Source organism: Myodes glareolus, chromosome X (genome assembly GCF_982192425.1).
Source record: "Myodes glareolus chromosome X, mMyoGla1.1, whole genome shotgun sequence".
NCBI classification, from domain to species: Eukaryota; Metazoa; Chordata; class Mammalia; order Rodentia; family Cricetidae; genus Myodes; species Myodes glareolus.
The window spans coordinates 116,789,389-116,804,880 of NC_142053.1; the positions used below are offsets into that span (position 1 = coordinate 116,789,389).

Here is a 15,492-nt window from a genome sequence, read left to right on the forward strand (position 1 = left end):
TGGGTACTTTCACCTCTCTTAGCTTCATGGTGTTGGGAGGACTGCAGGGACTCCCTAAGTATTTGGTGAACCTTGTTGAACAGTACCTCTGTGCTTGGTGAATACAAGAACTCTTGAGGAAACCGAGATTGAACCTGGAAGCAGGAACTGATAGAAAGGGCATGGAGTAGAGCCGATTAACGGCTTGCTCCTCCTGGCATATTCAGTTTGCTTTCTTAAACCCTCTAGGGCCACCTACCTGCCCAGAGGTGACACCACCCACAATGGGCTTAACCCTCCCACATCAATCACTCATCAAGATAATACGCTATGGGTCAATCCTATGGAGGTATTTTTTTTTCCCAGTTAGGTTTCCCTGCTCCTGTCTATGTCTAGGTTTTTATCATGTTGACAAAAACCAACCAGTGCTCTCATATTTCCCAGGGTTTATTTAATCCGTTCCTTCTAATGGTGGCAAGATACCCCATGGAATGTATTCATTGCAAGTCTACACTCCTTTTTCTAGTGACCAACAGTCAGGAAGCCTCGAGTTCAGGCAACCTTACCTGAAAGCTCCTACCCTTAATGGTTATGACATCATTGTGCTCTGAGCTCTCTGAATGCTTGGGCCTTCAGAACATTTTATAAAAAGCATAAAGGTCAATCTCATTGTTTATGTTCCTATCTTTTAGGACTAAGAAATTGTTTGATTGCTTTGGTTCAAACACCTGCTTCCCCCAAAGCGCTAATGTGATTGTTTTTCTCTGCCTTTCATATCCTGTGGGTCTGCAGCGATGCAAGCTGCCTTAGTCATCCAAACCTGGTACCGGCGGTACAGAGCGAGGCTGAGAGCGAGACAGCATTATGCCCTCGCCATCTTCCAGTCTGTCGAATATGCTGATGAGCAAGGCCAAATGCAGGTCTGTTTGGCAAGCACCTCTTTGTTTCCCTCCCTTCCTCCTTCCCTCCCCTCCTCTCTGGCGCTCTCCCCTCTTCTTGTTAGTGAAAGAATGAAACTGTGGGTCTGGGTGAAGCTGAGGAACCTTGATGAAATGCTTTCATAGAAGCTGCCATGGCATTGTTTTGGAACTAGTGGTTGAGAGATTGTGATTTGGGGAAGATGGTATTTCTCGATTTTGAAGCTCCCATTTTTAGAACAATGCCAGATGTCTAGCTAATTAATAAGAAAGTATTTTTTTCTATTTTTTGAGCATATTCCATAATGGTAAATGAAATCATTACTTTATGAATGGAAAAATAAAAAATGGAAGTGGGAGGGTTGAACCCAGAGCCTTGTACATGTTGGGAAAACACTGTACCACTGAACTATATATCCTCAACCCCAAAAGAATAGCTATGTTTGTATATGTTCTTGTGTATGTAGGTGCAGAGGTGTGTGCACATCCAAGTGTATGTGTGTGGAATGGGTATCATTCCTCAAGAGCTGTCCATCTTGGCTTTTTTGAGATAGCATCTTTCATTGAGATCTAAAATTTCCCAATAGGGTTGGCTAATAGGGAAGTGATTCCTGGGGACCATCTTATATCAGCCTCCCCAGTTCTGGGATTACAAGTGGATACTACCCTGTTTTTATATAAGTTCTGGGGCTCAAACCCAGGTTCTCATGGCAAGCACTTTGCCAACTAAGCTAACCTCCAAATCCCTTCAGAAAGGCTACTTTTAGACCTTGAAAATAGAAGGTTTTTCCAGGGAACAAGCCTATGAAAGTTATAAAAGAAAATATATGAATGTGAAAGTTCTTTATAAAACTGGTGGTACAAATTCATAACTCTTGCTTCGATATTCACTAATAAAAATGAGTACCTTTTACCTATAAAACTATCTTAGAAAGATCCCCGACATAATTATTAATGTAAGATCCAACTTACATAGTACTACCTAGAGTTTATCTCATATATGCAAAAAAACCCCTAACCATTCAACCAAATTCTGGAAAAACATACACAGCAGATTCTGCGTAGTGGTTACTGGCAGGGACAAGGGTGACATAGGTGAGTGGGTAGTGATATTAAGGGAGACCTCATTTTCCTTTGGTGTTGTTTAAAGTTTTAACAACCATATTTAAGTATCAGGTTATGGTCCTTAAAAATAAACAAATTTTAAAAGGAGTTAAGTTGGCAAGTCTCTTCTTGGTAGCTATTAAAATGATATAGGTTAGGCCAGGCATGGTGGTGCATGTCTTAAATTTCAGCACTTAGGAGACAGAAGTAGGAGGATCTCTGAGTTTGAGGCCAACCTGGTCTATATAGCGAGTCTGAGTACAGCCAGTCCTATATAGTGAGACCCTATCTCAAAAAAGCAAAACCAAAAACACTACCACTACCATCAACAAAAATCCCAACAACAACAGCAAAAGACATAGGGCATTCAGTGTTCCCTTTGCTTTGATTAGGACCTCATAGAGTTGGCTGTCTTTTTAAAGGTATTTTGGGGTGTGTGTGTGTGTGTGTGTGTGTGTGTTGCTTTCATGTATGTCTGTTCACCTTGTGTGTTCAGTGCCCATGGAGGCCAAAAGAGAGCATTGCATCCCCTGAGCCTGGAGTCACAGGTAGTTATAAGCTGCTTGCTATGTGGATGCTGAGCATTGAACTCTGTTTCTCTGAGAAAACAGTCAGTGCTCTTAGCCACTGGGCAATCTCCCCAAACCCATGTAGGCTGTCAATTTAAACAGTATTAATTTCGATACCAAAGAGATAAAGAGGAGACCATAAGGAACAAAGAAGTCAGGAAGAACTATACCTTCTGGACAAGTCTAACTTCAGCCGATCCCATAGAAGCGTTTAAATGTGAAATACATTATCATTTGTCCCATGCATGGCAAGGAGGTGGAAGACTGGGTTGTTACACTTTTGCTTTAGCCAGTTATGTATGGGCAGCTTCCCAGGAGGAATGAATATATAATTTCTATGCAGCTCAGTGTGGTGCTGCCCATCTGTGACTCTTGGCATGTGCTGTAGCAGGAAGAGGAGTACCACAGGAGAATAAGGGACTTGCATGGAAGTTCGCTATTTGCTGCAGTGGCTCCTTAGACCTTATTAATAATTTATATCATTTTTATCTTGTTCAGCTGTCTGACTTTTTTTCCTTCATGTTGGAAAACTACACAAAGACACATAGTGAAGATTCAGGTAAGCAAAAAAAAAAGTTTTAGCCTGTTAAGGTTTTATTCATTTTTATTTTTAAATTAGGTGTGTGGGGTGGTGAGTGGGTGGGCAGGTAGGTGTGTGTTTGTGCAGGTGAGTCCAGAGTTCAAGGGAGCCAAAAGAGGACATCAGACTCTCTGGAGCTGGAGTTACAGGAGGTTATGAGCCATGCATTGTGGGTGCTGGGAATCGAACTCAGGTCTTCTGCAAGAATAGTATGTTCTCGTAACTGCCAAGCAATCGTTTCACTTCGAAAGTGTAGTCTTTTGAAAAGCTGTTTTATATATTGAATTGTCTTCATTAAAATGTAAATGAAGATAAGAGATGCTATGCAATTAAAGATGCTCCCCTTTCTTGTCCGGGTGACACGTAGCAAATAAACTTTGCTCACCTTTATTTTATTCCCCATCTGGATGGAATTTGCTAAGTCAGCCTTTAATTAAAAAAAAATTCAGCATTCCTTGGTTAAATATTTTGTCTTGAACCACAATCCGTTAATACACAACAGAAATTTAGTAATGAGGATCTTGTGTTTTACCTACAGAAGTTTTATGCTAAGGAATCCAAGTATTTTGAGTATTGCATGCAGTGATGTCTAGGTGAAAATGGTAGATTAAATGCAATGTTTTTCCCTCTCTCCACTCAGTATGTCTGCTGTGTCTTCAATCTTTCCCCCAAGCTCATGCAACATGTTGAAAGTGGGATCCGTAAGAGCTGTTTAAGTTAGAGACCCTTCCCCCATACTGGATTAATTATTTGAACAATGGTGACCTTATAAAGTATGATCCCTCATTCCTCTTCCCTGCACCTGTTCTTTTGCTGTCATGTTTTCAGTCGTGTTATAACTTAGAGCACAAAGTCCTCACCAAACATTTCTCCTTAATCTTAGATTTCCAAGACTTTAGAACCTGCAGACAAATAATTTGGTTCTGGTATGGAGACCGTGGTGATTTTTCTTTTATTTCTCATTTATACTTAAAAAAATTTAAATCTATAGTATATGCTAATTGTTTTTATAATTACCTTTAAAAATTGGCAATATTTTCAGACTTAAGGTACATGAGAACTCATTTTAGTTTAATTTTTTTCTGAACAGGAATTTAAAGGAATCCAAAAACAACTAGGCCTATTCATAAACTTGTGTTTGCTTTAAATTATCCAGTTTATGATATTTAGTTTAGTTTGTGATATTCTGTTATAATACCATAAGCTAGACTAAGGTACTTTCTGTGATGTGTTTATATTATCTATTTATCTATAAACTATATAACATTTTGAATTGATACAGGCAGTATAGGAGTTTAAAATTATAATTATTCATAAGACATATATTTCTCATGATAAATAAAATCTGTCTATTACTTTCAAAGTAGATGTCAAACCCAAAAGCTGTTAAGAAGGAAAACCACCTTGGGTAAACCATTTTCGATTCTAACAATGTGCAAAGTTTTTAGGAGACCTACTCTGTATATGCATGTGCACATGTGCCTGTGTGTGTACGTGTGTGTGTGTGTGTGTGTGTGTGTGTGTACGTGTGTGTGTGTGTGTGAGCGTGCACACGCGCATTCAGAGGCCAACAGAGGATGTCTGGTTACCTGCTTGGTCACTCTCTCTACCTTATCCCTTTAACACAGAGTCTCTCATTGAGCGTGGAATTCACCATATTTCAAGTAAGCTGACTGGCCAGCAAGTCTCTTATTTCTGGCTTCTACCAGTGATGGAGTCACAGAAGTGTGCAGCTACACCTGACTTTTTATGTGGGACTGTAGTGGTCACACTTAGGTCCTCAAACTTGCATCGGAAGTGTTCTTACGCACTGAGCCATCTGCCTAACCCCCTAAGAGCATCTTTAATTAATCTGATAAATGATTTTTTTTCTAAAATTTTCTTAACACACACATACACACACATACAGAGAGAGAGAGAGAGAGAGAGAGAGAGAGAGAGAGAGAGATCATTCACACATGTGCCTTGGTATGTGTGTGGAGGTCAGATGACAACTTGCAGGATTTGGTTTTCTCTACCGTGTGGATCTTAGGAATTAAACTCAGGTCATCAGACTTGGCAGCAGGCACTTTACCCACTTAGCCATCTTCCCAACCTTTAAATGCTCTTTAAAGGGATGAGGAGAGTGGTAGTGGCATGGTTCGAGTCAAGGACATATGTATGAAACTAAAGAAAGCATTTAAGGATCCATAGAGGCTTTCTGAGTGGTAGAATAGTCAAACCTGAGGAGTGGGAACCGCGTGGAAGTGGGTGCGTTGTCATTCTCTCCATTTTAGGTAGCTGCAGTTTAAAGACAGTCGTTTGTGCTTCGTGTTCTCGGTCAAAAATGTTTGGGGGAGAAATACAATAATGATGAAATGAAACATGTCTCTCTCTGCTAATTATCTACTATTTCAATCTAGACTCACTTCATCAGAGTTGCTTATATGGGTTTTAGAACCACAGATGGCTGGGTTACAGCTCAGAGATATTTATTCAGATTCTCGATTTTTCAAAATCTGCATTTTGAAAAAAACTTTGCAGATGATTTAAAAATATAACAGAATGTTTCTTCTCAAAGAAGGGAACAGTGTTTTCCTTGGAATATGAAATACGTTATAGGAAAGTATACAAATAATATATAACTGAAATTCTCTCAAAGAAAACATGCCCAGAAAACAGGTACTCAGAACAAGAAATAAAGCAGAATGGCTGGGATGGAGCTAGGTTGGTAGAGTGCTTGCCTAGCATGCAGGGGCTCTGGGCTCAGTCCCCAGCACTGCATAAAGCAAACACAATGACACACGCTTGCAGTCTCTGCTTTTAAGGAGGAAGTCAGAAATACAAGGTCATCCTTGCTACGGGAGAGCTTGTCTCAAAACCAAAAATATACCCTCAAACCATTATTGGAGGCACAGAAGCCTCCCTTCTGCCTCTTCTAGCTGCAACCCAATGTCTACTGCACTATGGAGCTAGTTTTGAACGTCTATGCCTTAAGTTCGTTAATTATGCTTGTTTTTAAAATTTATTTGTATTAGTAGAAACTTCCAGAATAGACCTTGAATCTAGCTTATCTTGCTCAGCATTATACTTGTGAGATCATTCATGTTATTGTAATTTAGTCACTCCTGTTGTTGGATAGCAGTCCATTTTACCAATGCACTATAGTTTATTCATCCTATTGTTTACGTGTGCTTGGGTTGCTTTCAGTGTGGCAGTACAGTTGTGCTGCTGTATTTATTTATTTATGTACATGTCCCTTTTGGCGAACATACACATTCTTCTCTACACTCCCTCCTTCTCCATCCTCCTGCCTCCCTCTCCTCTCCTCTTCACCTTCTCCTTTCTCCCTTTCATTGCCAGAGACAGAATTTAAGTATGTGTAAGGTGACTTTATCTATGTAGATCAAACTGGCTTTGATCTCATAATCATCCTGCCTCAGCATATTGAGCACTGGAATGACAGGCATATGCCTTTATGCATGTTCTTTGTAAGTTGATTGTTCATGCTTTGGTGGGAGGATTCTAGACAGCCTCCACCTTGGCCTGTTTAATTAAATCTTTTAGCAGACAGAAAGCCATTTAGCATTCCCAGATATAGAGCCCAGGTTAGTGATTGATTTTTTTGAAGTGCATAGTATCTCAAGACATTTTGATTTCGAAAGAAGGGTCCTAATGTAGTGTTCGTGCTGGCAAACACACTGCATCTTATGCAAAACTCACTTCTACCAGCTTATGTCCACGTTCTTCTACTTGCGGAGCTAAAACAGATTCATAGACTTGCTAGAGAGTAGAGTGCACATACAAGTTCCCAGTCTGCATTTTACAACAATGCCTTCTACAATCAAAAAAAAAAAAAGAAGAAGGCAAAGTTGCCTTAGATTTATACAGAGACTGGTGGGAGTAGGCCGAGTCATGTGCAAATGTTGTTTAGACTTTTCTTTTGACTCACCATCAGCCAAAGTATCCCCTCAGGCCACATAGTTTACATACATACATACATATATACATACATACATACACACATATATATATACTTTAGGGATACATGTATGTATATATGTATTTATATTTTTAACTTTTGTGGTACTAGAATATTTTAATTTTTTGTTACTATGGTGAATAGAATATTTTCCAGCATGTTATCTTCCCATTACTTATTTGGAATATCCCATTAAATACTTATATTTATATCTCATCTTGTGCTTTTGCTGAATATTATTAGTAGCTCGTATATTATTATTGTTTTTCAGTAAACTTTACCATGTACCATGTGTTTCAATAATTTATATCATTTCATTTAGTATTCATGACAAACTAAAAAAGTTACTAGTATTAATTATTTACCTTTTATAAGAATTTGAGGGTCTGAGGGTACCATTCCAAGGTTATTTATCTCATCAGTGATAAAAATGTGATTCAAGCCTATGAGATTAATCTCTGTATTGTATTTAATTCCCTTATCAGATTTTGGAGTTTTTCTTGAGTTTATATTTTAATCACATCAACAGATTTTATTATTATATATTTTGGCATAATAGTTAAACTCTTCTTGTTTCAGCTTCATGTCTTATTGCATAAAACAAATGAAAGTAGGTAGCATTTTTTGTTGTTTTAATGGAAACCAATACACTCATTTATTTAATTTAAAATTTATGTCAAGAATATATCCTTCCATTTCATGTTTTTTAAATCAAAAATTGATAGTTAACTGTATTAACAATCATTTTGGTATCCATTGAATTTAATATATGAACACTAATGATTTTGATCCAGATTTAAGGTTAACTTTATTAGCTGTCATTTGGCATCTATTGAATTTAGTATATGGACACTAATGATTTTGACATAGACTTATAATTAGGAAATGAAACAACTATAAATGTTGCCAAATGATGCTTTTCCTTGTTCAGAAAGATGTGGGGTTTTTTTCAAAGTAATGTGTGGGTGATATAAGCTGATATTATCTGTGTGCAAAAATTATGGACTTAAATTTTTCCCGAAAGTATACCTTTTTCCCTCTTCAGATGGAAGAAAAGATCTTTTATTCAATTTTAATCACTGGCAGTGATGCAATTTACTTTTTATTAGCTAGTGGGAAAGAGAAATGGCAGCATGGGTGAAGGCAAGGATTTAAAAGTTATTTTCTTATAACAACTTGTAGAGGTAACATTTGTTTGTGTTAATATTTTATTATATTTAATTAGTTTAGATCCGAGTTTACAAAGTTATAAATCAAATAACTAAGAATTAATTCCAATTAAATGTTGTATGAATTTTCATATATTGCTTGCATCCATTGAATTATTGTTCATTAGTTATGGGCCACAAAGACAATATATGCATTAGAAATGTTAAAGTATGCGAGGCAGCGATGGTGTATGCCTTTAATCCCAGCACTCAGGAGGCAGAGGAAGGTGGATCTCCATGAGTTCAAGGCCAGCCTGGTCTAGAAAGTGAGTTCCAGGACAGCCAGAGGGATAAATTTAAGGCTTAGTTTTCATACATGATACACACTAGTTATTAGAAGAGACTCTCTGTTACTAATTTTCATCTTGCCAAAAACACAACAGAAGGATAATGATGTAATATAGATTAAAACTTGATATTGGGGCTGGAGAAATAGCTCAACAGTGAAGAGCATTTGCTGCTCTTGCAAAGGGCCCAGGTTCAGTTCCTAGTGCCTACATGGCAGCTCACAATCTTCAGTAACTCCAATGCCAGGGAGTCCAATGTCGTCTTCTTGCCTCTGTGGATACCAGATATATATGTGATGCAAAAATATAAGTGCAGGCAGAAATTCATATACACAAACCAAAATTAAAATAAATTAATCTCAAATATTTCATATTGCATAGTTTTACTGAAGATTTGACTTAGAGACGTGGAATTTGCATTAATTTATCATTAAACTTTTTATGAAATAAGGGTCATTAAATATCTGGAAGAAAGGACTATACTAAGCTATTGATTTTAAAAGAATATTTTGTTTTGTTCTTAAAATAATTGAACTTGAGTTGTCATCACTGGCTAGCATTGATAGAATGTATTTATTACTAGCCAATGGGAAGGGGAGAAATGGCAGCATGTGTGAAGGCAGTGACCAGGAAAATAGAATATTTTCCTAAATTAAAAAAGTTAGCATTTTTCGTGATCTATTAAAATTAATTCTTTTGGTTAGTGCACAATCAACAGTCTTTATTGTTGATGTAGTTTCTTATTTATCGATATCAATGTATTTAATGAGAAAATAGCAATCCTCACCTTCTTATAACACTGCCTGATGCATAGCAAGCCTTCAGTAAGTAAGAGCTATCTATTGTCTTCTTGGCATTGTCGTGGTCATCATCATCATCAATTTTGTTATTGAAACAGTAGAGTTTGGGAGCCGACCTGGGAAGCCTGCTGAGTTTTGAAGGATGAAGATAAATTATCCAAAACATAGAGATAAAGAAGAATGGATTGTCCCAGGGTAGAAAAAATACTAGGAGCAATAAATGTCCATATAAGCAGATATGTGATCCAGGGATAATGTTTTAAATTAGAGATGTCTTTGGCCATGTTTTATTGTATTACAAAGCCTAAAGAGAGGGATACACTGAAGATGGAGACAACAGAAAGTGACTCCCCAGGCTGCTAAGCTTCTGAAGACTTAAAAAGGGGCTGCATGTGGGGGGTATTGGCATATACAAATCTATATGCTCAGCTTCTTTCTCCTTTCTGATAGCATCCGTGTTTTAGTCATGTGCATTTCAAAAGTTATACAATCTTTTCCATGAACACTACAGTCATGCCATAAATATACCTCACCTAAAACACAAGGTCCCTCAGTTCCAATCACATGTGCTCCATGTTCGCTTTCTTTCTTAGAGTCTATAACAAAAACTTTGTCTCTGTTAGCTGATGCAGTGAAACTGTTGGGGTTTCTGTGGACAGGGGTGTCATATTCCTAAGAGTTGCCTGATATTTCATCTTTCCTTTGCAGAAGGACAATTCCCAAATAAAAATGGATGGTGTGATCATTAGGATAGCTAAGGAGACTAGACTTCACTGCCTACATGATGAATCTGAAATCAAATTAAACAGGATGTCCTGCATTTCTGGTTTCTAGCATAAATTGAAAAATTCAGTTTTTCTTAAATATCAGACCAAAATCAAAGGAGAAAAATGATGTCTGCTGACCACCTTGAATACAGATGCTATTATACCTCAGTTCCACTTTTTATAAAATATTATCTACTATCACCAAATTATACTGGGATTACATAACAATTTAGAATGTATTTTAATGAAATTGTTAAATGTTATTTCCTAGTTTAGAACAAGTTTTCAAATTTACTTCTTGACTTACTGCTCATCATAATTGATGATGGAAAACATATACTCTGTCTACATCAGATAGCATCCTATCTTTTCTAGGTGAGCAACTTAAAGATATGGTTTTGTTTTTTTGTTTTTTGTTTATTGCAGAGAACTTAGGGTGATAGCCTTAATAACAAACATGTGGTTATAATACTGCAAAGGAGCCACAATATCTTAGTGACATAGGAAAAAATGTGGTTTTTTTTCCTAGCAAGTCTATGACTTAGCTGAACACTTCTGGCATTGGCACAGTCAATTTGACAGATTTTTTTAATATTGGCTGGAGTTTATTGATGTGTCTAGAGATCTGCTGGCTGTTAGCTCATCTAGGACATCCTTGGCTAGGTTTAGCTGCTCTGTTCCATTTAATCATGGCCTTTCGGTAGGAAAGCTTGGGCTGAGTGGAAATGGCTATGTTCCCGAACAGAGAGCATGGAATCATATAAGGCCTCTTGAGACCTGGACTTGGAGCTGGTAGGTAGCTCTTGAACCACATTTTTCAGAATAGTTTAAAGTAATTAGCCTAACTCATCTCGAAAGCAAGGGAAAGATAACTTTTGATGGAGATCACACTGTAAGAAGCATGAATAGAAGTTAGGATGCAATATTGAGGTCACTTTGTAGCTAGCTACTCTATCACATTCTCTTGCACCTTTCTCTGCCTGAATTGTCTAGGTTTCTGTTCAGGGGCCTGTTTCATAGGCAACTTGGCAAGAAATGATTGTGGGTCTCAGCCATACTAAATTGCCTTAGTAAATGGGCAATACTGGCAGACAATTACCATACAGAAATATCTAAGAGAGAGGGGGTGGCCTTTGGTTATTTTTGCCTATGGTTTGTCATTTAAGTTTTATCTGCTTTGTTCCCAAGAAGAAAAGAAAACCACAGAAGAAACATTGTACCTAGAGAGAAACAAATCAATTAACGCTAAGTAAAATCCTCTGAAGTATTTAACAAGGGGAAAATTGAATGTTGCGGTTTAATTTCGTGTAGATCATGAATAGCAGCAGCTGCTTGAACCAAATGCAGCGCATTGTTCATACTTTCAGCCTTGCTTGTAAGGATCTGGTAAGTAAGAGTGAACCAAAGAATCAGACTTCGATTTCAGAACATCAAAATACCTTGGCTGACCAGATTTTCATGTGCTTCGTGGTCTTCTCCCCATTGCTTATGAACCCACTGCTTTGATGAAGCACAGTTCCAGAAAGGGATGGATGGCGGATACCAACTTCAGAATTAGATATTCCTCATAGTTTTATGTGCGCTCTGTCGGCATTCATAGCAGTATAGTGTCTTGCACAGATATTTAAGAGTGTTTTTGAGGCATTCGACTGCTGAAACCCCATCTGATATCTCTTTATCTTTCCTTTCCAGCATTAGTAAGTCGACTCTTTGAAACCCCTATGCAGGAAAACAAGGATAGACAGGAATGTTTGGGGTTGATAGAAGTGCCTGACTCTTACGATGGTCCTCGGCTGCAGTTTCCTCTCACGTTTACTGACATTGATTTACTTCTTCGGGCCTTCAAGAAAAACCAGGTAACCTCAACAGAAGCTGCTCTGGTTCGTGTTCACATCTATCAGATGCATGGATGAAAATGTTGTTAACATGTATTTCCATGGGAAATGGTTTACATTGTGTGGCAGTCACTCTCTTTGTTTAACCTAAAATATAGATGTCTCCTCGGGTGCCTGCAGCATCTCCCTTTTCATTTTCTGAGAAGAGTGCACAAACTGTACATTTTGTTATTTAAAAGTATATGGCTCAGCAATTTTAATGTAGTTGCAGGGTTGTATACGTATTAGCACTAATTACAGAATATTTTCATCATTTCCACCTATTATTCATTCCTTTCCCCTAAATAGCTACTGTTCCATTTTCAGGCTCTGCTGATTTGCCTATTCCAGATATTTCATATATATGAATGAAACTGTAGTATATTGTTTTTTTAATGTTTTTTTCTTTCACTAAACACAGTGTTTCTAATATTTGCCCATGTTGGAGCACATATCAATACATCATTTCTTTTTATGGCTGCATAATATTTCATTGTATACTACACATTTATTTACTGATTTCTCAGCACATTGATATTTGAATATTTTATACCTTTTGGCTCCTATAAATAATGCTGCTATCAAATTCACATACAATTTTTTTCTGGACATGTCCCCATTCACTTGGTTGTGTATATACCTAGGAGAGGAATTCTGCGGTTATATAGCCAACTCTATGTCTAAGTTTTTGAATAACTACTCAAGTTTTTCTGCAAGCAGTTGAACAGTTTTACGTTTCTATCAGCTATATATAAGGGTTCTACCTACTCCACTTTTTGATATATATTATTTAATTTGGTGATGGCTTTCCTAATGTATTTGAAGTAATATCTAATTCTAGTTTTGACTGACGTTTCTCTAATAATGTTCAGTCTTTTAATCTACCAGCCATTTGTAAACATTTGGAGAAATATCTATATAGAACCTTTGCCAGTTCTAAATATCAGTTATCTTCTTATTACTGAGTTGTAAGGGTTCTCTCTAGATATAAGTACCCTACCACATATATGAATTGAAACTATATTCCCCTTTCTTTAGTTTGTCTTTTCACTTTGTATTTTTTAGTTTTGAAATTATAATGTAATTACAGCATTTCTTCCTTCCCTTTCCCTCCCTTCCCTTCCCTTCCCTTCCCTCTTTCCAAACCCTCCCATGTATCCCTCCCCACTCTTCAATTTCTTGGCCTCTTTTTCACTAATTGCTGTTACATGCACATATGTATACTCATATATATTCCTAAGTATAACCTGATCAGTATGAATAAGGTTACTTGGTTGTATTGCCAAATAATCCTTTCTTGGTAGCGCACTTTGATATACAAAAGTTTTAAATTTTGTTCAAAAAATATATATTTGCTATATGTGCTTTTGTAATCCATTGCCAAACTCATGATCATGAAGATTTCCCTGTGTCTTCTTCTAAGAATGTTAAAATTTTTAGTTGTTACATTTAGGTTTATGACCTCTTTAGAGTTAACATGTATCAAAAGTGAGTGCAGTTATTTTGTTGCAGTTCTTAAAACAGTGTTGAATATTTTGTCTTTGAGTTTCATGTTAGCTGCAGGTTTTCCCCTTTCTCATGCTGAGGAAGTTGCCTTTTACTCATAGTTTTTTACGTAATTTTCACATAAAAGATGTTGTATTTGGTTAAATGTTTTTCTTATGTCAACTGGAGTGAGTTTGTGTGTGTGTGTGTGTGTTCTTTCATTCTGTTCATGTCTTAAAATACATTGATTAATTTTCTATCTTCATCACATGGACTAATTTTCTATCTTCATTTACCCTTGTATCATTGAAATAAATTCTGTTTGGTTGTGGTGTGATTCTTCCTAAAATGTTGTTGGATTTGGTATGCTGACATTTTCTTAAGATTTTAAGTTCTATGTTGGTGCGGGAGAATTGTCTGTATTCTGTCAATCATGTTTTAAATAAATGCTGATTGGCCAGGCAGGAGGTGTAGGCGGGAAAACCAGACAGGAAGTGGAAATGATGCAAGGAGAGCAGGAGAATTCTGGGAAAGAGGAAGTTGATTCCTCCCACTCCTGCCCAGATCACCGAAGCAGCAGGATGTGAGCTGCCCCACTGAAAAAGGTACAGAGCCACATGGCTAACATAGATCAGAAAAATGGGTTAATCAAGATGTGAGAGTTAGCCAGTAAGAAGCCTGACCTAATGGGCCAATCAGCTTTATAAATAATAGAGATCTTTGTATGGTTTTCTTTGGGCTTGCTGGCTGTGGGGGGCCAGGCAGGACAGAAATCCGAACAAGCAGGCCCTCTCATGTTACACTATATTCATAGGAGATAATGGTTTTTAGCTTATTTTCATATGTCTTTTGACTTTACTATCAGGGTAATGTTGGTTTCATGGAGTAAGTTAGGAAGTATTTCCAATAAGTTTATGAAGAATTTAAGAAAGATTGTTAATTCATTTTTAACTGTTTGGTACACTTCATCAGTGCTCCCCCTTCCAAGATATATTTGTTTTTATTTTATGTATATAAGTGTTTGCCTTCGTGAATGTGTGTGCTACACGTGAATACCTGGTATGTATGAAAGTCAGAAGAGGGTATGGGATCTCCTAGAGTTGGAATTATAGACAGGAAACTAGCATGTGTATACTGGGAAGCAACTTATGTTCTTTGTAAAAGCAGCAAGTGTTGTGTGTGTGTGTGTGTGTGTGTGTGTGTGTGTGTTTGGTTTTTTGAGACAGGGTTTCTCAGTAGCTGTAGAGCCAGTCCTGGCACTCACTCTGTAGACCAGGCTGGCCTTGAACTCACAGAGATCCCCAGTGCTGGGATTAAAGGCGTGTGACACCACTACCGGGCCAGAAAGTGCTTTTAACTGCTATGCCATCTCTTCAGCTCAAGGTCTTGAACTTTCTTTGTTAGAGGGTTTTGGTTACTAATCTAATCTCTGCATTTTTTTCAAGGACCATTCAGATGTGGTTTTATTTCATCCAATTTACCAAACTTATTGGTATACAGTAACTCATACTATTGTCATAACCCTTTGAAATGTCTTGAATGTTGATGGCGATTTCTCACTTTGTTCTGATTTTTTACCTCTATGCACCCAGTTCATTCTTTCTCTGTCTCTCCCTCATCCCTCCCTCCCTCCTCTCCTTCCCTTGCCACAGTTACGATAGCTAAAGATTTTTTTTCAAAAATTGTTGATGGTTTTTAAAGAATCAATTATGGTTGACTCTTGATTGCTTTATAAAAAATTGCTTTTATCTCTACCATAATCCTTATTTTCATTCAACTGCTAGCTTTGAGTTCAGTCTATTCTTTTTCTAGTGAATTAAATCATTCTTTCCATTTATCTGATTTCTGTTTATTTTTATTTAATTTTTTATTCCTTTTACATACCAACCACATTTCCCTCTCCCTCCCTCTACCTCCTACCTACTCATGTGGTTTCTTTTCTTTCAATTTGTTTATATGTT

General features: G+C 37.2%; 1 protein-coding gene across 3 annotated transcripts in view; it reads left to right on the plus strand.

Moving 5' to 3' along the window:
* The window catches only part of Ppef1 (protein phosphatase with EF-hand domain 1), a 119,168-nt gene that overhangs the window by 43,472 nt on the left and 60,204 nt on the right, over window positions 1-15,492 (plus strand). For all 3 annotated transcript variants that reach the window (XM_048440607.3, XM_087902855.1, XM_087902856.1), the window contains 3 exons: window positions 772-899; window positions 3,068-3,128; window positions 11,865-12,028. In XM_048440607.3, the coding sequence (XP_048296564.2) occupies window positions 772-899; window positions 3,068-3,128; window positions 11,865-12,028 (353 nt within the window). The remainder of the gene's footprint in view (window positions 1-771; window positions 900-3,067; window positions 3,129-11,864; window positions 12,029-15,492) is intronic.